The 27,237-nt window shown below is 35.9% G+C and overlaps 1 protein-coding gene across 1 annotated transcript in view; it reads right to left on the bottom strand.

Moving 5' to 3' along the window:
* The window catches only part of NCAM2 (neural cell adhesion molecule 2), a 145,618-nt gene extending 130,269 nt beyond the window's left edge, over window positions 1–15,349 (bottom strand). The window contains exons 1-4 of the mRNA XM_017732672.1: window positions 15,262–15,349; window positions 7,396–7,470; window positions 6,208–6,414; window positions 3,406–3,549 (exon numbers count right to left, since the gene is read on the bottom strand). Of these exons, the coding sequence (XP_017588161.1) occupies window positions 3,406–3,549; window positions 6,208–6,414; window positions 7,396–7,470; window positions 15,262–15,349 (514 nt within the window). The remainder of the gene's footprint in view (window positions 1–3,405; window positions 3,550–6,207; window positions 6,415–7,395; window positions 7,471–15,261) is intronic.
* Window positions 15,350–27,237: the final 11,888 nt, after the last annotated feature.

The raw sequence follows: 27,237 nt of genomic DNA, 5'->3' as shown, positions 1-27,237 counted from the left end.
CATGTTAAGCCCGAGAAGAAAGGAGGTATGGGGGAAAGGTGCATTTTAAGACTTTTATTTCTCACTATTCTACCCTGATTATATTGGTAGTTACATTTTCCCCAAGTCGAGTCTGTTTTGCCCATGATGACAATTGGCAAGTGATTTCTCCCTGTCCTTATCTCTATTTATGAGCCTTTCATTATATTTTTCCTCCCCTGTCCAGTTGCAGAAGAGGTGATAGAACAGTTTTGGTGGCAGCTGCTATCCAGCCAAGGTCAACCTCTTGAGGAGGATAAGTGAGAGAGTGGCTGGCTGGGTGCCTGGAAGCTCACCAAGGTCAATCCAAGAAAAATCGCCAATATTAATGGACTCTTCTGGGGAGAATGACTTCCTGCAATTCACTGAATTGAAGTGGGTTTTGCAGAACCTGAACCCTTGTTACTCAGCTGTTGTTCTTGTTCTGTTTGCACCTTTCAATACTGGAGGGTGATGAGATTTAGGAGCTTTCAGTTTTAACTAGCAACCAAGTGACTTCTCTTTCAGTTGCAAGAATTCTACCATAAAATGAAGAGAGAAATGAATAAAAGAGAAAATTATGCCTCACCCGATAGAAGTTTACAAGACAATAACATCCTCAACATATTTACACTAATTATGTCTGGTTTGTTAAAGTCATACTTGAATATTAATGTCATTTTATACCCTACCACATACAAAATAGAACATCTTTTCCTGTCCTGCTCCTACACAATTCCCACAGAACTGTGCCTCCAAATGTTTTGAAAAGCTGAGATCGAGCCCCTCATTAAGCCTTTAAACATTGGTAAATCTGTTTTTTTGGTTGTTTTTTTTTAACATAAACATGTAATGTGTGAGATGAATGAGAGGGCTGGAGATGATCTCCATTTCTATAAAACACTGAAAAAAAGAGGGTCCACTTAGTATCAGGAAAAAGAAAACTAAACATTGGCTGGATAACTTTTCAACTTTCATTGAAGAAATATGGATACAAAAGTAGATATTCCCATGAGTATACAAGAAATTCACTGTGCCATGGATATCTTGATAAAAATTGTGCCCTTTACTAAACAGATTCAAGTTGGTGAATCTGAACAGTAACTGGGTATTACGCTTCTCCAGCTCATCACTGCATTGTCTGGACTCAACCCCCTCAACTTCAAATGCCTGATTTAGAACAGTCAGTCACATGACCTTCCCCTTCAGTCATATCCCATGTTAAGTGATGTGGCTGACAAGAAGGGTTGCCTATGTCTTTTCAGTGCCACTCAATCCAATCTAGAGGTATTTCTGGCTCATGATTTGAAAATTTTGCTGTGTATGTCCCAGGCTATGAGCCACAGTGTCCAACAAAATGCTGTACATTCTACCAGTAAGACATGACTAAAGAACTGTTGAATAAAATATCAAAACTTTTGGAAAAAGTTGAAGACCAAGATCTTTATTAAACCTGTTCCTCATACAAACGAACTTGTCATTCATTCCAAGATGGACTGTAATATCTTCTGAACACAAAATAAACACAGCATGTTAACCATCTTAAAGCAAGCAATCACATTTGCATGTTGGTTAAAACAAATGTATTTAAATGGTCTACATGGGCTCTGCACAGCAATGTCACCGCGCCTCCAGTACTGGAATTAGAACTTTACAAGCTACTGACTTTCAGTGGAAAAGAACTTTCAGAGACTATGCTACACCAAGGAAGCAGCAGGACTGGATTGCCACAGCCTGCCCAATATGATCTAGAGGGTTAGTCTGGCTCATTAGAAGTGTGCCTTAAATCATCTTTCAGAAGAAGAGAGAATTTGATCATCCACAGTAGGTTTTGAAACTGAAATTATAATATAAAACAGAGTCATTTTTATTTCACAAGGCATGGAGAAAATTTCTTAGCTGTAAGACAGTGGGCATGCTGGTTTTCACCTGTATTATAAACCCATACAGATATAAACAAAACCCACAAAGCTTACAGTGTCCTATTTTTATGTGATTTAAAACTGCTTCCTCCCAAGCATGACTGGAATTGTGTTTGAATACTATTCTAGATCAGAACGTAAGGGAAGTATTCTACTACTTTAATTAAAACTGGTTTCTATCATTGTGCCTTTTAGCACTGTGAAAGAAAATGGTTAAAAAAGGCAAGTTTAAGCATTAAAATTTTAAAACCTCAGTTTTCAAAGTGCATGATTTTGAAGAAAGGAAATGTTGCTTCATCTGCTTTACTAATCCTACAGATTGATTGGAAAACCAAAATGGCAATAAAATATTTGAGATATTTGAAGCAGTTCTACTTTTTCAAGCTCTGACTAACATCCTTGAAAAACTTCTTCCCAGACTGCCAATTCTTGTTTTACTTTCAGCATTCTTACTTTTGAAAATGTTCTGTGTTTTACTGCTTCCTTTTAGTCTCCATGTCTAGATGACAGAAGAAATAGGATATACTAAATAAGAAAGAAGTTTAATCAAAACTTTTTTTCACAATGAAGAGGAACCTAAGACTGAGTCCAGAAATATCAACCAAGCTTTTTTTATCCCCTAACTGTTCCACATTTGCTTATTTGACTTCATAAAACACCCAAGCAGCTTTTCTTTTTCATTTTGAAATAAAAATTACAATTAATTTTGAAAGAAGAATTTTAAGTGCATGCGCCTCCCTGAGTTTCCTTACATGCAGAGGTAAAACTGATGGGAAGTTAGAAAAGCTGGTTAATTAACAATGCTAGTTCCATTTCCAGAAAATGTGCAAAGTCATGTTTTGGCAAAGATGACTATTGAGACAGCACTGAAAAAAACAATTTAAAGTTTTTGCAGGGGTAAGTCAAAAAATTCTATTTGCCTAATTAGTTGCCTCTCCAGAGACTTAGAACTTGCATATGGAAAAGGTGAGGTTTATCTTAACCCAGGCTTTATCAGTCTGGCCTAAGCAGATTACTTATACCCCAGTTACCTGTAACTCACAGGGTAACTTACCCTCATACAAGCAAACTCTCACAATAATGCAAAATGCCTCTCCACCTGGAATTCTCTGAGCAACTGGGCAAGTATCTCAAAGTCAATGCTGTGTAGGGCCAGTATCACAGCTTGGTGTGCAGTGAAGTTCATCTCTGTGTGTTTTAAACGTGTTCAACTCCTACAGACAAGGCACGCCCGGAAGAATTCCTGTGAGGGAGCTGCCATCAATCTTCTGGGCATTTGGACACTCATGCTACGCCTAGACAAAATTCCCAACCGGAAGAAAAGACACTGTATACGGATTCTCTACAGAACACAGAACCTGGTTCAATTACATTTAAACTGATGGGCTAATCAAAATCCCCCACTAAAATGTGATTAGTCTTCTTTTACAATAATGTTTTAATATTAATTGGAATGTATAACTTAAAGAGTTACCAAAATACTAACTGTCAGCAATAGTTGTGACTTCCTCATTCCGATACAACCAGCTGACAATGGGAGCAGGTGAACTTGTAACACGGCAAACAACTTCTGCATCTTCTCCCTGCCTGAACTCTTGTGGAGATACTATGTCCCGAAAAGCGAGCTTTTCTGAAAAGGAAAAAAAAAGAAAACAGAATGCAGTAAGAGTCTCACACTTAACTTAGCATTAAAATTACATGTAACACCAAATAAGATAAATATCACTGTTAAATTTTATCATTGTGATAATACAGAATTATTTCCACAATACTATTTTTCAGCATAAGACTCAAATGGTCCTGGACTTATTCCCTGCCTGTAAAAATGGACTTTACTATGACTTTACTATCATTTTGTATTATGCAAAATTTTGTTTATTTATATATATTCTGCAGGTTTTATAAATGTATTTTCTTTGTTTTCAATGTTCCAAAACACAGTTTTGAAACTCTAGGTCTTAGAAGTTTATATATTCATATTGATAATTTATTCACTCGCTTGTGTGTTTTATTCCTCATTATTCTGTTACTGAATTAAAACCTCGTGTTTTTATTCTATCAAAATTTCCATGAAAATCTTTAAAATTTGGAAAATTCTCACTAGAAAAGTAAAATTTTTGCCTCACTGACTGAGAAAAACAGCAGCTGAATAAACACCTAAAAAGCCAGTGAAAAACTATTAAGTCTGTTATGACTATTAGGTCATAAGAAATTGTAGCATTATTTTTAGGAATTAATGAGATTTTTTTAGGTTTACTGAAGCTTTTAATTTTTCCAAGCTCAAATAACCAAATGATATTTGATTTCCCACATGGGTTGAATAAATTCAATATTGTTAGAAGTCCGAGATGGCATTAATCCATGATCTTATATAAGATCCAATGCAACTGATTGACACAAAAAAATAAAAATCTGGAAGAATTTCTTGCACACAGAATAAACAAACCAACCTATGTTCTCTCAGATCAAAGATGACCATTTCACTCATTTCAGTGTACTCATTTCAGAGTACTCATTTCAGAGTACACTTTGGGGACCTTAAGCCAGAGATGCAGCTTCACTTCCAATTTTTGTATTGATATGAGTATCAAATAATCCACACATGGCAGAGGGAGCACAGTTTTGTTGTTACACCTCTCATACATTTTTGTATGAAGTCAGAAAAAAACCTCTCACAGACATCCAAGAGTCCTGAACCAGGCCCTAAGACTACCAAGAAGTTATCCTGCTTTTTTCTTACATCACAAATATGAATAAAGAAATTTTACATGTCTGTTCCCACAAACCTTGACATTTCTTGTGTAGGTTTTCAGGTTTCTCTGACCTCAGAATTATTAAAATTAACACATGCAAATGCTTCTAAAGACTTCTACCTTGCTCAGCACTCTGCTAATGGAGTAACTGGCAGTTTTATGCATATAAATGAATTCCCAAAAAATTGAAATCCTTTGAACTGTGAGCTTTCAAGCTGCCATGTAATCACTTCTAACTGCTATCACCCTTTTACTGGTTGTTTTATCAGAAGATTTTTTTTAAATTGTATGTCTTTTGTTATCTGAGTTCTCTCTACCTCTCAGAAGCAGTGCTTTACCATTCTACTCTGTATTTTCTGTCTCATTGTAATTCCTTCACATTGAAAAAACTGTTTTCCAATGAAATCCAATGAAATTAGATCCTAACTGACCTGAAGGGCTGCTGGCATATCCTTTCATCAGCAAAGACCCTGCCTTACACATTCACTGTGCTTGTTTAATGTACAGTTTTTAGGCATTTATATTTGATCTAAAGAATGCGATAAAATGTAGTTATTCAACACTGAGAGAAAAACTACTCAAATCTCTCAGAGAATCTCTCAGTACAATAGAATGTATTTCTTTTTCAAATATACTCAAGTAGTTGGTTGTAATTGAAATTCATTTTGGTTACTTTTCATGCTAAGCTTCAATGCTTTATGTCAAAACTCTTTCACAATGCCAAGAATAGCAAAAGACAGAGATTAAAGTAACTAATTCAGTAAAAACTCCACTTTTTATATGTCATCTATTGCACTTCCTGCACTTTTATTTATGCACATAGTTGTAATATTGTGTAACTTGTAAATTGTACACATGCTTGTTATATGAACTATGCTGATCTTTCTCCTCGTATTTTCTCATTTCTTTGTGGGGCATACTGCGCACCCTCATAAGATTACATTCTAACATACAGAGGAAAAGCAATCTACAATACTTGTAAGTGGCCCTCCACCTAATTTAAATCTTTGTCATAACGTCTCCTAACTAAACTGCAGGAGATGCAATTATTTGGAAGATAAATTTCAGAGCTTGGGATGATATTTTGAGTGGCTTTACTTTCCCTATGTGTGGATACAAAAATGCTGCTAGCAAGGATTTTCTTGCTATTTTCTAAGTCCGTGAGAGACTTTTCTCTCTCACAGAAGAGGTAGCAGAGTTCTGTAAACAACCAAACACCTGCAGCCTTGAAAAGTCTTGTTTAGGGTACAGTAGAAAAATGTTTTGACAATGGATGTTTTAGGATTCTAGCCAATCACCCCAAGGGGTGGCTGATCCTTTTTCCAATTAGACTATGAAGAAAAAGTCTATAAAAGAGTTTGTAAAATAATTAAATAAATCAATCTTGCTGCACAATTCCTGCCTGCTGGATCTTCTCTCCTCCTCCTCCCTATGGCTGCGGGACACGGTGATATACCCTAGGACTGCGGTAATACCTATGCTAGGGGCTTTTAAAACATAGGCGCTTTTTTGTTAATTGATAGTATTTTACTTACGATAAATTTCCAAAACTACAGTAGCTTCTTGAGTTTGTCCTTTAGCGTCTGTTGCTTGGCACCGATATATACCCGCATCTTCTATGTTTGCGTTATAAATGGTTAGACGCGATCGAACGCCTTCTTTCTGAACAACCACTCTTTGACTAGAAACAATCTTCTCTCCTTGTGGGTTGTACCAATCTATGTTCTCAGGCTCACCAATGGCTACAAACAAAACCAAAACCAATCCAAATTTAGACATGTAGAAGGATATCATGCAACGCATATGCCTACCCAATGCACAGTCTATGCAGTGTCAGGAATTCATGCAAAATTCAGGAAGAATTTTTTCATGGAAAGTGTTGTCAAGCACTGTCTGCCCAGGGAGGTGATGAAATCACCCTGGAGGTGTTCAAGGGATAACTGGATGTGACACTCAGTGCCATGGTCTAGTTGACAAGGTGGTGGTCCATCAAAATATGGGCTTGACAATCCTGGAGGTCTTTTCCACCTAAGTGATTCTGTGATTCTATAATGTCAGCTAATTGCTAAATTATGAGACTTGTAAGAAAGACAAGCAGGACAAAACTGCAGGCAGATGTACAATTATTGAGACAGGGTAAATAGCAGCTCAAGGATCTCGAAAGGGGAAAAAAAACCCACAGAAAAGTACAAAGTCTTACAGGAAAGAAAAGGCTGTCCAGCAGTGACTGGATTAACAGGTCAAATCATCAGGCAATTGCACTGTCAGTGTAGTCAGGCCATGTGTCACTGTCAATGGAAGATCTAAACTCAGTAAGGATCTATATAAATCAGCTGCAAATGCAAATTTGCAGCTGATTTATTTGCTCCTGATTACTGCCTCACCAGAAAAAATCTCCTTGGTTGTCTCATTGGGTTGGAGAGGATTTAATTCCTTAGTTTAAATAAGTGAAAATATTTTAACTAAAAAAGCATCCTAACAGATATAAACTACCTGTACTGATATAGAAAATTCAAACTGATTCAGTGTGTGAAATAAAGAGATCCTAGACTGGAAATGTGAAGCCAGTGAAGTTTTAGTATTTACTACAGTTCTCACAAGTCAACGTGAATATACAACGATATGTTGATTTAATATTGTGTATCAACTAATTCAGTTACAAATAAATAGAAAGTTCAAAATTTAACAAAAATTGTATACCTACAAATAAAATTAACACATACCTGTGCATGTGAAGAACTTGGATTCACCCACACTGAGCTCAACTTTGCTAAGGGAAATTGTAACTTGAAGTAAAGCTGAAAAATATAAAGTAGGTTGTAAATTCATTTGGGCATTTTTCATTTTAAATCTTATATTGTCAGGTTTTATATTGTTTTCATTCTATATGTAGAACCTGTTCAACAAGTACGAAATTTCAACTAAACATTGTTTTATTTTGAACTAAAGTACATACAGTGATAGAGAATACAACCTAAATAAGGATGTTACACAATGATAACAGATTTATCTCCCAAACCTGAGGAAAAAATTAAAGAAGAAAGGGAAAGAAAAAAAAAAAGAAAACATGATAGAACTATACATGAACATAAAACTAGAAATTCAATGAGAAAAAGGTGATTTGTAACACACAGACTGACCAAGGGTAAATCGCGCCTGACCAACTCCACCACCTTCTAGGATAAAGTTATTAGTTTTGTGCACAAAAGAAAAACAGTGGGTACCAACAAGCTTGATTTTATCAAGTCTTTTGACACTCCCTCCCACAATATTCTCATATTCAAGTGTATTGGATATAAAAAGCAAGGCTTTGGTAGTGGGGATGGTTACAGGCGAGGGAGGTCAGAGGTTGTACTGTAACAGATACAGCCAGTTCTAGCTGGGTCAGGATGGACTCCCTGCAGGACACAACTGAGAGGGCTGAAGGAGTTTGTAGCACATCTTAAAATGCCAAAGAGAGAGACAAGAAGGCCAAAGTGATAAGAGCTGCTCCATGACACAGTTGGTAACACTCCAGGACTCTGGCCAATGCATGAGCCCATGAGAGAGCAAACACATCCCGAAAAGACTGTGGATAACCCACAACAGAACAGAGGAAATGAGTTAGGCAAAAGGAGCCATGGAAGAAAAGAGGGAAAAAGAAGGAATGGCAGAAAGAAACCACTGCATCCTCACCCCAGCCTCCTGCATTATCCAGCACCTCATTGAATGGACTGTTACCTGCATGGGAGGTGATAATAAGGGGAGTGAAGGCCAGGACAGGGAGGAGAGGTATCTCGAGTCTGGGAAAGAGGCAGAAGGGTGTTTTCCCAAAGTCTCTAGCTTTTTTTTTTTGTTAAGTGACAGATTTTACCCATGAATATGACATAACTTCAAAACATGCTAAAACCCACAACTATTCAGTTCTGTTGATAGCAAAAATTCAAGAAAAGCTGAGCACAGAAAAACTATCAGCAAAGAACTATCCACAGATATTAACAAGAAAACTTATCACAATTAAGAGAAAAGTGCAATTAAATAGATTTGCTATTAACTTTCATGTAATTAGCCTAGATAAGCAAGAATTAGACAAGATGTGAATTTTTGGTTCAATAGTCATATCAAAAGCTACACCAAAAAAAGGCAAAGAAAACCGAAGATTACTTCAGCATCAGTTTGCCAACCTAAATTTAACAGAACTGGCTATTTTCCACAAAAATTTCCAAGCAGCAAACAAAATTAAACATTAAATATCTGTACAGTACATAATATTTTTCATGAGATGTCCTGAATTGTCAACGCTTTTCCTGAGAAGATCACCTCAATTGAATTTTTTTTAGTGAGTGTTGATATCTTATGCCCTGCCCCTGGAAGAAAATAGCTAAGAATAAAAACCACAAAAAGCCACAAGAATATAGCCTGCCTTGGGCAAAGGTAAATATCTGTGCGTGCTCTGCTAAAATCAAAACTTCTCAGGCCATAAAGACAACCAGGAAGATGGCAGGACTGCTTAGAGTCCAGAAAGAAGCTGAAGCAGACCATAAAAATGTTGATTCTAGTACTAGGGAGCAGGGACTAGTGGCATTTCCAGTGCCACAGTGAGGAGCACAGTGAAGGCTCCTTTAGGACACAGAGAGCCCTGACAGAGGAAGAGTCTGCTTGTTCTCATCTATGGTCTTTACATTTATGGTACCAGAAGCAAAAGCCAAACTTACATGCAAGAAAGGAAATGTTTAGCACAAAGTTTTACTTTATGTTGTAATAAGAATCAAGGAGTAATAAATCATCCAGCAGGCTACTCCAAGCCTCATTTCTTTATTTACCTGTCAGGTAAAGCTTCACTATAGCCTCAAGACCTATGATGGCTGGTTGGAAACCAAGGTACTAATAAATACAGCCATGGGAGAACTTCAAGTGCTCAGACGTTTATTTCATATTGCAGACTCACTTTTTAGGTCCTATGATACCATTTTTCTGGTAGCATATTCTTTTAAAGAGCAGTCTTGTACATTTGCTTCAGAAATATATATGTTAGCATTTCAGCAGTATTGCTTCAAGGACAATTCCATTGCTTAATTCCAATAACTGTAATAACTGATGTTGAACTACAGAAATACAATAGATTAGGTAATACATGTCAGGTAGAATGCAAGAGACGGCATGAGAGGCGAAAAAGCAAAAGAATATTTTTCCTTCATCAATTAAATAGATATTTCCAATTGTAACACAGCTTTGGCAAAGGGCTCAAATCCAATTAAATTTCTTAGCATAAGTGTAACCATAAACTCTGTGGAGATATGCTAGCTACATCTCTGAAACCAAAAGGAAATATTTTTTTTCTACATATTATACTTGAATATTTACAAAATAGAAAAATATAAGACCATCTGTCCCATTTTCCCAGCCTCATCATTTTCCCAGCTCTGCTTCACGTAAATAGAAAAATATTGCTTAATGCAACCTAGAAGGAAAAATATTGCCCGAGTTATTAATCTAGAAATCTGTGCTTTTTAGTGGTCAGGAAAATATTCAAGTATGAAGCTAGGAGAAGACTCACTTGTCACTTACTGAAAGCAAAATATTGCAAAGTGACAACACATTCAGAAAATTTTGCCTTACTTCCAAATCTGTCTCAAGAACTACAGATAGTATAAGCTCTGATGAAGATGGCAGCGATGTACTCACAACTCAAATTATTACTCTACACTCACTAATGGATTACTAAAAATATTGAGTTCTTTGCACCAGGCTGTAGTAAATCTCTTTAAATACACAGGCGAATGCTTATTTTATCAGATCAGTGAAGATAGTGCAAAAATTTAGTAGAGGTGTTATCTGTGTTAAATTAAACCCAGAAATAAGTAGTACCTTCTTGTTAGATCTCAAAAAATACTTTCTCTTCCCATGTTTCCAAGAATATCACCTAACTACCTATTAAAAAAAAAAAAAGGAAAAAGGCAAGATGTAAAAGATCTCTTCGAGTAGAAGTCTGGGGAGTGTAATGCTACTGTAGTACAGATGTTCTGGGAAAAAGTGAAGTTATTTGGGGCTTCCCTCAGTCTTTGGTACATGTCCAATTTCACAGCAAAATAAAAGAGCACTACTAGAACTAGGTGATACAACCAATCCCTTCCCTTTTGATCAGAGTCATTAAGAAGGAATTATTATCAGTTGTAATACACTAAGAGGATTCTGCTGAATTATTCCTTAATGGGTTTAAAAATCACTTAGGAATATAAGTAAGAATGGTAATGAGAGGTCCATTTGTACTGTTAAATATGGAGACAGATGACTGCATTCATAAGGACTAACATTTAGTAGACTGATTTCAGTCCCATTAGCAGCAGTAGCCTTCAGATTTCAGAACTAACATCACAAATCTACCATAGGTGTTTGCACACATAATCACCTGATGCAACAGAAGTGAGGTGTCATCAGTTAGAGGTTAGAAAAATGGTAGCAGTAAGTCACTCACATGTACTTCTACTGTCCCTCAGCAATATATTAAAACACATTCAAACTGTATGCTATATAAATGTACATTTAAATATAAGGTACTAAAAAGGTAATGGGGATGATATTTTGATAAAATCTGAAAAAAATACTGAGTAAAGCTCTGCTTCAACTAATAAACCTATACAGCATCTTCTTAATAATTCTGTTTCTTAAAAAAAAAAAAATCCCACCCAAACACACATAAAACTTGAAAAAACTTCCTTTTGTCTGTATTGGAAAGACACCAATAAAAAAACCATATCATATTCTGTTCTAGTTTCCACAATATAAATTGGGTACAACATAGTTGAACAGTTTTATGCTACATCAATACATCTGAATAACTTTTGGAATTTACTTTTGAGCCATTAGACATCACTCATCTGTGGAGGGGTCTTGTCTTTCTAAATCTGTTGGACTGCAAATTCACTGAAGAGGAAAGGTTAATGGGAAGGCAGTAAAAAGGAAAGGACACAGCTCTGAAGCCAAAGCAAGGCCTAACTTGGGATCAACATGGAGCTAAGGGAAGCAATGACAGCTACAGACACTAATTTGGATAGCTTTGGCACTGGCTGCTAAGAAAAACAAGTAGACTGCAAGACAGAGCTGAGAGGACTATCTTCTTTGGGAAGGTCCTAATTCTGTTTAGCATGAGTTCTCTGATGATAACTATACCCTTGGCCGTTGGTGTTCTTTCACTTCATTTAGTAAGCAAACCTACTTAGGTGATGTGATTTTGCTTTCAGTAAATGATTTAACTAGTATTTAATATATGCTTAGAAAACTAGGCTTCATTATCCTTGAGCACAAAGAAATTAGTATGTTTTTAGTAGGTATCAAATTCAATCCCAGAGCAACCACTCACCCAGTTAATCTTTCTACCCTCTATTATGCAGGATTCCAAGAATATTATGTTTAAGTCCACTGATGCCCAGATAAAAGTGAATGGGCTTTGAATGAAAATTACACTAACACAACCCTTCCAGAAATTGATTTTCTCTTAAAATTCTAGTAATTTCTAATTGAAATATACTTTGAAACACCATTGAAAAAACATTTGGTGGTTGTTTTTTTTTTTTAATACTATATTTTAGAAACATTTGGACCTCTAAGCTGAAATGAGGAAACATAAACTAGTAAATATACAATGCACTTGTTAAGTATCACACAGTTCAAGGGTTTTTTATTTTAGGGCAAATGCTTGAGTTCTTTTTAAAAATCTGACTAGGTTAAACTTTCTCAACTGCTAATTCAGCAAAATCAGAAATACAAAACCAAAAAATCATTATGCAAGCCATAAAGTTACATTTCCATTATCAAAGGTCTGATCTAAGCCATTTCCATGAGTAATCAAAAAAGTTGGGAACAATACACCTCTGTCCTAAAGAACTCCACCAAGAAACAATATAAAATAAGGCTGAATTAAAGTTTTTTGCACTTGAGAGGTGGAATGCTCCAATGGAAACCATGTTTGGAGATATCTTAAGTCACCTAAGGTGGATTTTTTATTTTTTTTCCACATAAACAAAGAAGATTCCAACACTATAGACCTGTGAAGAGGGAATGGTATGCAGTCAGATGTTACGCAAGAGATGACCATTACAGATAATGACATAGTTACTAAAATCATCACAATTAAACAGCAACCCCACAATGAAATGCTAGAAAAAACCCAAGGATTTTACCAAATACTGACACATCTGTCTTATAACCAAGTGAACTATCCATGGGGAAAACAATGCTATCATCCTATCCACTGAAAAGGAGATGATGTTCTTGTTGAGCTTGTAAAGTCTGTGGGACTTGTAGTGTTTAAAACCACCGAATACATTTGTAATCCTCTGAGAACAAAGAGAATGCTAAGAATAATCTTTTTTCTGTGTGTGAGAACCTACAGTGAAAAATTAATCCAAACAGACTATTTAAATGCAATCCATTTAATGTTTCATCATTTAAATGTACTTTTTGGCTTTTTCTTAATTTTTTTAGCAGTTTAATAAACTACATAAAAATTCCTATTCATACAGTATTCTAATATCCTGTAAACAATGTAGCCTTATTTTTTTTCTTATGAATAAAGATATATTAACTGGCCTAATGACATCCTGTCTTCTATTCCTTGAATGCTTGTCTCCAAGTTTTGTAAAAACATCTGCAAAGACAATAAACCCAGAAGAGTTTGGTTATTTTCAATTTTCTAGTCATACTACTACTGATAAATCATAAAGCATCACTTCTTCATGGTATGACAGTACTGAGAGGTGTTAAATTTATAATTGCTTGTTAGAAAGTTTCCAAATTAATTAAGTACTCCAGTATAACTCAACTTTCCATTTCATCACATTAGCCCTAATTTGGATTTGTCGGTAGAGATACAGTTCTGATTTAAAGTTCTAAGGTTTTATTTGAATTATTATGGATTCCTTGTCCAGTTTCTGTCTTATAGATTACAGAGTGTTTCATTTTTAGTTAGACAAAACAGTCTTTGTGTCATCATGAATTCATTTCCTACATCTGTTGAAGTGTCATTTTCCCTGATGAGAGGAGCTGGAAGTCACACAAAGTTCAAACTGCCTTCTGGGCCATAACAGATGTTATAGGGGTGAAATGCACAATGAAAGAGCACCAACACAATCCAGTTTTGTGCAACAAATACTGAAATATAATCAGCAAATCCTCCCTTAAACATTCTTTTCCATGACACTTGCAGCAGAAACAGTAAAATAGATAAGCTATTAATATCTGAGCAGAGACAGTAAACAAGTATAAACCAGTCTGCTTGCTACAATTACATTCAAAAGACTTATCTCAAACAGAAGTTACTCACTAATGTCCCCCCAAAAGTCAAGCAAACTACAGTTTAGAAATAAACACATAAATAATGTGAGTGTTACTGAGATTTTCAGGTAGGTTGATAATGGAAGATCAGTTCTTCAAAACTAAAGAGATGGGATAATGGGTAAATTTTTACATATAGATTTACAAGCCCAAATTTTAAAGATATTTTAAAGAATACCTAAGAATATTTATGAATATTCAATATTCATAGTCCTGGCTTAGAAGCTTATAAAAAAATCAAGATTAATAGATAGCCAAATGAAAAAAAAATCAATATGCCTTGATTTATTCATTTAAAATCTGTGTAAGTGGAAGGCACGATGAACACTGGGGGACTTTAATTATAAAGTGTCAGGCATGACATGATGCATATCTTTAATTCTGTTTAAGTTATTCTAGCTAAATTCAGTAGGCCTTCTTATTATGCATGGGAAGAACTGTGAAGTTTAAAATTAATTGATTACCAGAATATTAAGATATTTTAACTATAGGAGAATGTACTGGGGAACCTTTATCATATATTGGTCTCATGCACATATAGATACACATGTGGAGAAAAAAATAATATAGAATAAGATGATCAAAATACTACAAAATAGTACTTATCAAAGCTGAACATCACCTTAACAAAATCTGCTCAATCTGATTTTTTTTTTTGGCAGCAATAAACAGAAAGGAAAAGTATTTGATGAGCCCATGAATATTAAGGAACATGCTTCCCAAACTGAAAATTACTAAATGGGGGAATTTCTAATTTCACAGTATCTCCTACGCACATGGTAAATCTTCTCAAAACCAAGAAGTATCTCAATAAAGATAAACCTGAAAAATAAAGACCTTAAATCAGTTTTCAGTAGCAGCAACCTAGAGGTGTAGCATAAGGGGGAGGCTGGGCATGAGCATTGTGGGAGGGTTAATTTTTTTTTAATATTAAATTTCTTTACCCAAGAAAAAAGTGATAGGACAAGAGGCAATGGCCTCAGGTTGCACCATGGGAGGTTTTGATTAGACATTAACAAAAATTTCTTCACTGAAAGGGTTGTTGAGCATGGGAAAATGCTGCCCAGAGAAACAGTGGAGTAACCATTCCTGCAGGTATTTAAAAGATGTGGAGATGCAGAGATTAGGGACATGGCTTTAGTGGTGGGCTTGGCAGTGCTGAGTTAAAATGGTTGGACTGGATGATCTTACAGGTCTTTTCCAACTTAAATGCTTCTATGGTGTTTTGGTTCGGGTGGGTTTTTTCTATGGGCTTTTTGGTTATTGTCCTAGGTTACCATGTAACATGTAACCAAAAACATGTATTCTGTTATCATCTTCACAAGCTGTTAAAGCAGGTGGGCGGTGTTCATTATCTCCTACCATGACTCATCCCTGATAACTCCCTCCGGGAACTATCTCTGTTTAATGGGCAATCAAGGACCCACAGCATGACCCATAGAATTGCACCATCCCATTGTGAGATGCTCTGCCCAGGGGGAGGAGCCAAGCATTCCCACCTGGATATAAGCTGGGGTTTGGAACAACACAAGCAGTCCTTACTTACTGGATTCACAGAGGACAAGAGCTACCACTGGACCTTCAGGTGAAGACCAAACCCTTCTGCAGGATCACTGCATCAACAGAACCACTTCATCTGGACTGCTACCACCACCCTGACCAATAGGCTGTCAGGTTGTATCCTGACTCTGTCAGTGTTCTTGTAGTATTGCATTTATTTTAATTTTCCTATTAAACTATAATTCTGACTTGTGATATCCCACTGGTTTGTTTTTAAACTAGCACAGGTTTTTTTTTTTCTTTTTAAAACTAATTTAAAATTGTTTTAATGTAATTTCCAAAAGACAAGTGGCAATGTGCACTAAAACACAGGAATCTTTTTAAACATAGGAAACCACTTTTTTACTCAGTGGGTGGTCAAATGCTGGAACCAGTTGCCTGGAGAGGCTGTTGATTCTCTATCCTTGGAGATGTCAAACACCTGATTTGGCACAGCCCTGAGCAATCTGTTGCTGACCTTGTTCTGAGCGGGGGTTTGGAACAGGAGTTTTCTCCTGCCTTCCTGCCTCTGCTGGTCTGTGTGTGTCTATGTGATCTTTCTAACATGAAAATCTAACTTGTTTCTCCTTCCTCCACTGGGCAGCCTTTCATTATAGAACAGTAAATCAGACACACTACAGAGGAAAAAAATTACTTAAGGGTCACATCTGTCAAAACCTGCAAACTTGAAGTTAAAGTCACAAACATCAGAAATGTTTCTGAAAAGAAGCACTCATGCCAAGAATGCCTCATATTTCCTCATTATATTCCATTTTGGTTTTGCTGAGGAAGACACTTTTAAAAACAGCATTTCTTCATTGTTGCTTGGTAGTCAGCACAAGTTGGTAACATGCCAAGACAGTAACTGAACATGGACACCCTCATTGAAAGGTACATACAAGCTGCCTGGGGAACAGCAGCAGAAGACATGATACTGAGGGGAAGAAAAAAAAAAACCAAACAGGTGAAATCACTGCTAAAATTCTTCCTTCAAAATCAGGTAACAGCCCCAGTGGTCCTTCAAACTGCCGAAGGGTATTGGATTGAGCCAGCATTCATCTAACTACTTGGCGTTTATAATCTAAATCCAAAGAACATGTTTCTCAAACTTCAGGCCAAAAGTTGTATGCAAGGTTTCTGTTGAATGCTAAACACACTGCCCTTCAAATACAACTAATACAACAATAACTAAGAGAACTAACACTACATAAACATGTCTCTTATTAGGAGCCAACAGTTTGCCCACTCTTAAACAATACATAACCCATTCTCACAAAAATGTCTGCTTCAAGCACATCCTACAAAGGAGATGTTCAATGTTTGTTTCTAATGTGATGTACACACTAAGGGATTTCTCTGGAAAAAAAAAAGAAAATGTAGTTGCTTAAAGATAGATAGTACTGTAATAAAGACAGGGCAAGAAATCAGATCACATAGTTATGGAATCAACATATCCTGATGGAATTAAAAACAAGAGATCTTTGCAACAAAAGGTGTAATGCATTCCTTTCCCTCAGTTCTCACCAGAAAAATGCTACAATTAGCCTTAGACTTGAGAAGTTATTAGGTGAGATGGAAAAAAACCCAAGAAGTTGGCTAGTTACAGCAGCCATTGCAATTGCACAGCAACTGTTGCTACAAATACAGTAGCTTCTATGAAATGTACATGTAAGTAACAAATAAGTTAAAGCAGAACAATATGTAAGCTAAAGTCAGCAACAGAAGGAATGGCATTTAGGCTTTGGCATCTTGAATAAAACACACTAACTAGTCAATGTCTCTGTAGCTAAAAAGAGACGATTTTAACCCTGATTGAAAGAATCTCAAAACAAACAACTGTATCGGCCTTCCATGCAGGTTTGTCTTTTTTCTTGATAAAAAGGTGGCATTTGCAAAAATTCTTTGTTTCAGAGAAAGGACTTTTCTAGTAAAAACGTTTTGTGCCTCAAAAAGTGGGTACAGTCTGTGTCAGGAGTTGTCTTTAATACAAGTGTAATAGTTCACTCCATTTCTTGGAAGTGCATAATGAAATCAGAATATCAAATTCAACTACACAAAACTTCACATTTTTATTTGTAGGAATTGACGAAGACATTGTGGAAATGTGACCCAAGAATGTCTGTTTGACACCTCAAGAAAATGAACTAGTGGCTCAAAGAACTATGAATTGTCCCATTCACAGTCTGCTGTCCTGTTGAGGACAGATGTCATCAGGGCATGGAGAAACAGCTACAGGGACTTCCTGCTGCCAGACGTGTACATCTAGGCAGTGTCTAAATTAATATTTAAAAACTTGCGGAATTTCTTTTGGAAATAGCCACTTTGCCTACATGCTCCTTATACAAGGTAGATAGTTCTTGAGACACTCCAAACTGGCTGGAATATGAATTTATGGACTCATCTTTTCACTCGGTGAAGTTTACTTTAAGCCATGTTTTTCATTTCCTCTTCCTTCCATCACATTCTTGAAAAACTTGAAATGTTTTGAAACTTTTGAAATGAAAGGGTCCACAATCCAGTACTAAAGTTTTCTATTATTACTAATCCAAGACTTAAAGATATTATCAACTTGGGGTGATCCTAAAACCAGAAATGTTACCTGCATCAGCTACTTCTTTATAAAAGTTTTGTTTAGAAGGAGAGTGGTGAGCATAGAATTAGCCATTTTGATATTTGCTCTCTCTAATTCCTTTCTTTTCCTTTACTTTCTGCTTCTGGAATTTACATATAAAGCAATTTCAAAAGTTAGAGTGCATCACTTAAGGAGTACTTAGACAATCTCATTCAAAAACATCTTGATATATAATTATTTGTATAAATATATTTATCTTTCATCAAAAACTTTAAAAAATATTACCATATTTCTAAGCAACCCAAACCTAGAATTCTTGTTGCATGAACTTTCAATTTTTCATAGTTTAAAAATAGGATAACATTAAGTCAGTGATGTGCTTGTTCCTGTTATATTCCCTGCTGAAAAGCCACTTAAACAAATTTTAAGAAGTCATAAATTACACAAACAATGCTAAAAATGCCCAAGGATAGGAAGATATTCAACATTCAATAAAAATGAAAATATTTTAGAAAAATATTCCTTCAGCACAAAGCATTACTCTGAATGGTCAAAACCTGAAGAAATATGAATTTTTGTTAAACAAATGTCCTTTCAAAAAAGGCTTAGACATTATTATTATAGAAGTGTGACTGTTGAGGATATCAGAGCTGTTGTGTGCAGAATGTGTTTGTGTTTATGGGTGCAAACATCACAGTCCATTGCAAAGATGACCGACTTCTATGCACACAACTTCAATACTTAGGAATGCTCCCAATCCACTTTAAGCAAGCAGCTTAGCATTGCACAAAGTATGTTTAATTTTTCAAGAACTTTTCTAGCTGCCTTAATATATAGATCAATACATTAAAAAGGTATACTAAATTATGTTAAAGGAAGGATAATCTATTCTCAGAAATTATTCAATTAGCTTACAAGTTACTATTATTGTTCAGAATAAAGCTGTTCATTTACATCAACTCCCATGCTAAATTTGGGATAGGTTAATTGAGCTAAGAAATTTGATCTTTTCTTTATATCTCTGAAGAACTGACATAAAATCATAGAATTATTTAGGATGGAGGTGACCTCTACACGTTATATTACCCAACCTCCAGCTCACAGCAAGACTTACCCCCAAAATTAAATTAGGTACCTTGGTCAAACAAAAAAATATCTCTTCCACATCTGAGTTCATTTAGAAACTTATATTAGAAGCTAAAATGATCAGAGATGAAATTCTAAAGACTTAAAAACTTTCCCTCATTATGTCAATTGATTTAGAAGTTGCTGAAAGTATTTGATCATGAGTTAGAATACGATTCAATGTAGTTGTAAATTTATGGCATAAAAAGAAGTAATTTAGAAAAAAATATTAAATGATACAAAAAGATAATTTTCTAATTTATTTTAAATTATTTTAAAAGCAAAATAATTATTTGTGATGACATCTAGGCAGATACTTTGAATGAATTCTTCTCCAACCTTCCAGCCAATACTGAAGAGGGCATAATGTTTGGGTCCCTAATTCAAGAGGTGGAATTGGAAGAGTCCAGCAAATGGCTAGGATCTTAGACAAAATGTCTCATGAAAAAATTATGGCAGAAAATGGCTTGTTTTTTGGGGGGCAATAGAAGGCAAAGTATCAAGTTATTAACTGACTACAATTTATTTAAACAGAGTTAAAAAGATGTCAGAGCCAAACTCTTCTCAGTATGAATGTCAGACAACTCAAGGCCATGATCCACTGGAATGTTTGTGACAGTCTTACTGTAAAGAGGAGACTGGAAGAGATGAGCTCCAAAGATGCTCTCAAACCAAGATTCTATAATCTTTTGGTTCTAAGAGGAAATATCATGACCATTAGGGGACAGGAAAATAAATTAAATTACTTGGTTTTAGTAATTTAAGGAAGGAATCGGCACAAATAATCCAGTTAATAATCTGAAGAAACAATAGCTCAGAGAAAACCTCGCAGGAGAAATAGAAACAAGAAGAAACTGATTTAACAAGCTAATCAAATTGGAATTATCTCTGACAGAGTGGGAAGAGTCTATCACATCTGAATACACGAAAAAAGCTTATGCTAAGCCACAACTGTTGTGTACAGGCATTTTATAGCTCAGGAAAAAAAGTGGTTTTATTTAACGTTGACAGTCTTTTTCCTCTTCCTGTAACAGAAAGTTAATGTTTGTAAAATACCATAAATAGAGGTAGTGTCTGTATAAGAAAGATCACCAAAAGAAACCAAGCCTGGAATCCTAATATCATGTAATTAAAACAACAGATGGAACCCTACTCATCAGAGAACCCTCACTGACTGACCTCAGGCAGCATAGTCCCACCCAAGAAGAACAAGGAGATCATTTGAAGGATACTTTTCCTATAACTATCGTGAATAAGAGGCCACATCTTTAGCTGATACAAATAAATATTTTAACATCAATGAGAACCCTCCTTGGCAATTACACAATAAATATTTAAAATTCAAACAAGAAGATTGAATTTCTAATTATATTGTTTCCCTGTTGTCATAAAACTAAGCAGTTCAAGTGCGAACCACATGATAAAGCTTTTGATCTTTGGGTAAATGTCACAAACATTTCTTGCACATAAAGTACTCCACTACAGCAAAGAAAAGTTTTATTTTACATATGAAATTTTCCTTCCATATATGTTATGGTCTTTCAAGACCTATGGAATCAAAAAGGAAACACCAGATTTAAGAGTATGATCTGACACTGAAACTTCATGTAGGAAAACACAAGTCCTACTTTAAGCATCCATTCCTGTAATATGCAAAGCCTAAAAATTAAATTATTTGGCAGTTAGTTTAAAATTACTTTAACTAAGGAAGTGGTCTTCATTATTCCTCATGCTCTTCTGGAAAATGAGATTCTAGATTTCTAAAAATTTTATTCAAGATAACTGTGTGTGTTTGGGTATGAAACATGTATGTTTTTTATACCAAATCACATTTGAATGTTTATTTAGAGATTCAGAATGTTTAAAATACAGGATACAGATTGATTAGATCTACTAGAAGATAGACCTTATTTGACTTTGGGAAGCAATGTAGATGCCTAATAAATTACTTCATCAACTTTTTTAGCTATTTAAGCATTACTACCATCTTTAAAATCAGCAATAAACTATGATAACACATTTAGGAAAACAGAACAGCTGGGAAACAGAAACCATGAAACATAAATGCAATTGGCTGCAACATTTTGCCACTGTTTAACTGAACCTTCAACAGATATTTCACTGAAAGTACTCAACTGCAAGACTTCTGCTGATCTACTGATCTGCCTTTGATCCATGCAGCTAGGATACCACTAGATCAAGTGAGAAATGGTTAAAGAGCTGCTATAATATCACAGAATCACAGAATGGCCTGTGCTGGAAGGTGCCATAAAGATCATCTAGTTCCAACTCCCCTGCCATGGGCAGGGACACCTTCCACTAGACGAGGCTGCTCAGAGCCCCATCCAACCTGGCCTCAATATATGTTCTGGAACCATCATCCTGGTTCTGGTCCTATGATTAAGTGATTCTTCCTGGGTTTTAATTTTAACAGCATCAATTATATTATGTGGGAATACTCATACCAGTTTAGATATTGAATTGCACACAGATAACTGCCTATCAGAGAAATGCCAATTGCCACTGTGTTTTAAGAAATGGCTGACTTGGGCCCACTTGTGAGGATGTTACCTGCAATTATTAAAATATAGTTTTCAATGTTCCCAGTACCTTTCATCAAAGGATCCAGAAGTTGTGCTAGAAATTACATGAACCATGGACATGATGGGCCTTGAAGAAGATGTAGAATCAAGACAATTTCAAGCTTCTCAGCAACTACATTTTCAATTTAATTTTGGCTAAAAAGAGCAGCCCAATAGAAAACCTTTTAGCTCTTGTTTCAAATATCTTCACTGAAGCAATTTACTCGAGAAGAGATAAATGTTGTCAGAGTTTTATGTGACTTTTGGTGAAAGGACCTGAAACTTCAAAATTTAAATATTAAAAATAGACAAAGACTTGACAATATTATCACCAGGTATTGGATGCATTATGGATCATGAAAAATCACTTAGAAATCTAGTAATCTACCTGAAAGGAAGAACTGCCTATTGAGGTATTATAAAAAACTTAAAATATTGCTGTTAATACAGTTAAAGTATTCTCTTTGACTTGTGAAAAAATATCAGAACAGCCTCATGAGACCTGTCTGGAGTATAAAAAAAAAAAGTATCTGGCATAAATATTCTTTCTGTTTCAAAAAATTAGCAGTTCAAGGAAATGCTTATAAATAAGTGACACTGCCAGAGATTATAGGAAATCAGACTGACTTTTCAAGCTCTTTCTTTTAACCCTTAAGCTCTTTGATCTTTGAATGCTATTGTATGGGTACTAGCAAGTTCCCATCTTTAATTATCTTGATTTAGGAAACTAATTTTCTCTCAAAGGATTCCTTTGAAAAGCCTTCTAATTGAGAGCCAACAGGATTGCAATTAATGTGAAATTAGCCAGACAAATGTATAAGCAATCTAATGTACCAGACAATCATAAGTTTTTAAAAATCAATCCTTTCAGGACACTAAATACATATTTATTAAGGCTTCCATAATCCCTCTGATTAAATCTTTTACAGGTCAAGTTACCAGCTTAAAGATTATTAGTACTTTCTGTATGTAAGCACAAGTAAACTCTCAATTTCAGACTAAAACCCATAAAACAGATCAGGTCAGAAGTCTGACTAACCAGTATTGCAGCAGTGAAAAACAAAAAGAATTCAAGGAAACCACACAGGTTTGCACTACTTTGTTGATTTTTTTCTTCCACTCCAAGTGCTGGCACTTTGGCACCCAAAGATCTGTTTGAAGTATTTGGTTCTAACATCCCCTGTAACACAACAGAATCATGGAATGGTCTGTGTTGGAAGGGACCTCAAAAATCGTCTCGGCCCAACCCTCTGCCGTGGGAAGAGGCACCTTCCAGTAGACCAGGTTGCTCCAAGCCCCATCCAACTTGGCCTTTAACACTTCCAGGGATGGGGCAGCCACAGCTTCTCTGGGCAACCTGTGCCAGCACCTCACCACCCTCACAGGGAGGAATTTCTTCCTAATACCCAACCTAAACCTCCCCTCTGTTAGTTTGAAGTCACTCCAGGCCCTTGTAAATAGTCTCTCTCCATCTTTATTGTAGGCTCCCTTCAGGTACTTGAAGGCCACAATCAGGTAACCCTAAAGCCTTCTCTTTTCCGGGCTCAACAATCCCAGTTCTCCCAGCCTTTCCTCATTGACGAGGTGCTCCGCCACTCCAATCACCTTGGGGCCTCCTCTGGGCTGGCTCCAGCAGGTCCCTGTCCTTCCTGTGCTGGGACCCCAGAGCTGGATGCAGCACTGCAGGTGGGGTCTCAGCAGACAGGGGCAGAGGGGCAGAATCCCCTCCCTGGAAACGTTGGCCACACTGCTTTGGAGCCCAGGACATGGTTACAGCATCTCCAGTATCATCTAAGTCTATAAGATTTCTAGCTTCGTCAACAGCTTCTGACAGTTAATTACATTATTTAATGGTATGTACAGAAAGGAAGTCTGGTTCTTTGGATGATGATGATTCTTTCACTGTGCATTTCTTCCTTCTCCTATTCTAACCGTAACCACGTGTACACTGATTTCTTGTTTCCTTCCTCCATTATCTCCTGATTTTATAGAATTCTAAAATCAGTCTTTTCTCTAACTGCAGCACAATGCTCAGTCAAATCATTATAATTCATTAGGGCCTCCTAACTGACAAACCATCAGACAGAACTTTAGAAGGTCAAATTCCCAGGTATGCTTGATAACGACACTTTTAAAGATGGTATCTCATTGCTAACTGTGACTTTTTTCCCTACTTAGTGTCTCTTTGTAGTAGACAAGGAATAAACAAAATTTGTATCTGCTACAAAGAAACACATTTCCCTGTAATTAACTACAGAATTAACAGAATTGAATAGAAATAAGGATCATATTTCTGCTTCCACTAAAAAGTCTCCAAACTCAATCTGTATTGAATAATGCTGTGCTGATCACTGAACAGATTTGTGAAAAAGTATTAATTTAATTTCTCACATACTGTGGTGCAACATTAAAAAAAACCCAACAAAACAAACCTAAATCTTCAGCTCTCGACTTCTTGGAATTATATTTCCCCAAGGATAAACCTCATGTGTTCATACTCACACTACCCAATATTGTTAGTTTCTCAGAATTTTTTCCATGTTACTAGAAAACACAGTAAATTACAATATTTTAAACAGAAAACCCACTGGGAAATATGTTACCTATGAAATTCTGTTCCTTAAATTGCAAAACAACCAATGATTCACGGCAGTTTTGTTCCTAAGAGACACATCTTAATAGAAACCAAATAACAAATTAGAACAAATCATGCGATAATAACCACATGATAACATATGGAACTTTAAAATTTACATATATATGGATAACATTCTGTAGACTACATATGGCTTTATAATATAAATATCTATCTATATATATTTGTTGTTGTTGTTGTTCCAGCACTGACTTCAAACTGCTTCCTTTATCTGCAATTGCTCATGTAAATATTTCCAACTATACCTCTCAATAGTATTGTCCCTTCTCTTTCCCAAAACAGTGTACCCTACCTTATTTCAGTAAAAGGGACACCACAAAGCAGGACCAATGGTGTCAGTGGTGGTGATAGATAATGCTGAATTAAATCAATTATGAAACTTTTTCAGGTTACATATTACAAGTTGCTTCCATATGAATAGAAATTTGTCTTTGATTCAAGCCTTAACAGAACTTAATCTAACTTATATATTCCATCACAGTCAGTTCCACTTCTTCTTCCTATGACTCTGCTGAATTATTTTTTATCTAGAATAAATAGCCCTCTAAGGAAAACTCGGATAAAACTAGATATGAGATTTCTAAAGGATTTTCTATACCATCCAAAATTATGAATGTGAAGGACTCATTCCTGGGAAAGATAAATCAAATCAAAAGCTGGGCTAGTGACAAATCATAAGGCATAAGCTCATTTTTCACAGAAATTACCCACCAACTCCCCAGTACCTAAACCTCTAACATATTATCCCTATGCCTTTTTCACAACCCTTAACTAAACACCCTTTTTTTAGAAACGTAACTATCCTGCTGCACATTTCCAAGAAACCTAACTGTCCTCTCTCATTTTTTGTATGACCTGGACACAGGCTGAATAGGGCTCTGTGTACCCTGGTCTAGTGAAAGGTGTCCCTGCCAAGGGCAGGGGAGTTGGAATGAGATGCAACTGTTAGGTCCATTCCAACCCAGGCTATTTTATGATTCTGGTTTTAGTGTCAGGTCTGGCTGAAACTGGTCGTGTAATTCTATACTTATTAAGAAAGATAACAGAAAAAAGTAATTGCATAAGCCTCATTTTCTAGGTGTGCAATTTCATCCAGTTCAATTATATTTAAACAGTTTGTTCAGCCACTTAAAATATAAAGACATAATGGTGGCAAAGAAACCTCTCAAAATAATTGCTGTAGCCATACATTCAATATTATTATTATTATTCTCTATTCTGCCCTCATGAGACCCCACCTGGAGTACTGCATCCAGGTCTGGGGTCCTTAGCACAAGACAGATGTGGCATAGTAGGTATGGATAAGAAAACAAAAATAATTCCACATGTACTCAAGACTGAGAAGGAATAAAGAATCATCTCCATGTTCCTCTTTGAAATACTAGGATGAACCCATACCCTTCAGGCAATGAATTTCTCCTGGAAAAGACCTGGAGATGCTGGTGACTTGCCATAGACAGTCTCACCTCCCCTTCCTGAGTACAGGATTTGTGAGCCTTAGGACCTAGGGAGAAAACTATTAAAAAGTGTCTAACACCAGGAAAGTTTTTCATATAACATTGAGGGCTTCCTTCTATTCATTAGTCCTAATAAGCAGTTTAAATTCAGTGGGACTAATAATAAATTCTTAGAGTCATTTATATGGTATGCTCCCTTTTGCCCATAACAAGATTTTGACTCTCAGCACTCCAAGGGATTTGAATTTGGACCGCTCATTTTTAAAGATAGCATCTCTACCTGAAAGCTACAGGACATGGAATGCTCTCAGTCTCTCTCCTGAGGATATTTGCTTTGTGTAAATAACTAAAAATATACTGAACAGGAACTAGAACCCAGGTGTTCTCTCTTTTACATCACTATCTTTACACACTGAAGAGCTATTCTCAGCTTTGGGCTGAAATTTATAGGCAGAATTCACAGCAATGATCTCTACATATATGGTTACTTTGGTCAGATATGATATGACATCCCTTTTCAACTTTAGGAAAAACATACTGGTTTGTTTTTTACTCTGAATATTTTCATCTATTAAAGGGAAGAAATAAAACAAAAGGATTTTACAAAAATCTTCATTAAAATCAGTCGATCCTATAGCATACCTTTTATATAATTCTTGAGAAGGAAATAGGTGAGGCAAGATGCTTTATAGGGGAATGAATCATTCCTTTATGTAATAGAAATAGCAATAGCTTTGTTGTATGATTCAACAAAAGGGTTCAACCTTTCCATGCTGCATCAAATTGAACATATTTCTTTCACTGATATAATTAGTATTTTGACTTACTTATTTTATGGAACTTTATTTTATGGGGCCAGTGGCCAGACACTTTATTGCTCCCTGATTAGCCCTGAGATCAATGTTAGGTATTTTCATACAACAGCTCTTTCTGAGCACATCCCTCTGACAAGAGGAGGGGAAGAGATCCCCATTGCCTGCCAAGAGAAAAGTCAGTGAAACCAACTCTAGGAGCCAAGGGCTAGATAAGCCAACACAGCTTCCCAAAAATGCAGCAGAACTAGAGACCTGGTCTGAGAAAGAAAAAAAAAAAACCCACTTGGAATATTTGCAGACAAAATCTAACTTACTTTCTTCTTTTTACAAAATCTCTATCACCTAAGAGAGTAAAATAGATGAATTATAAAAAACTTAGTTTGAATTTTATAAAGTATTTGGCAGTTTTGGTTAACCAAAACAAAACCCGAAGATCACAATTATCTACTATATACATTATTGTAGTGCTCTAGAAACACTGTGGGTATCATCCACCACATTTAAATT

The sequence above is a fragment of the Corvus brachyrhynchos genome, unplaced genomic scaffold, assembly GCF_000691975.1.
Source record: "Corvus brachyrhynchos isolate BGI_N302 unplaced genomic scaffold, ASM69197v1 scaffold231, whole genome shotgun sequence".
Taxonomy (NCBI): Eukaryota; Metazoa; Chordata; class Aves; order Passeriformes; family Corvidae; genus Corvus; species Corvus brachyrhynchos.
Note: the sequence above shows the minus strand (reverse complement) of the source record. Positions and strands in the feature narration are given on the sequence as shown.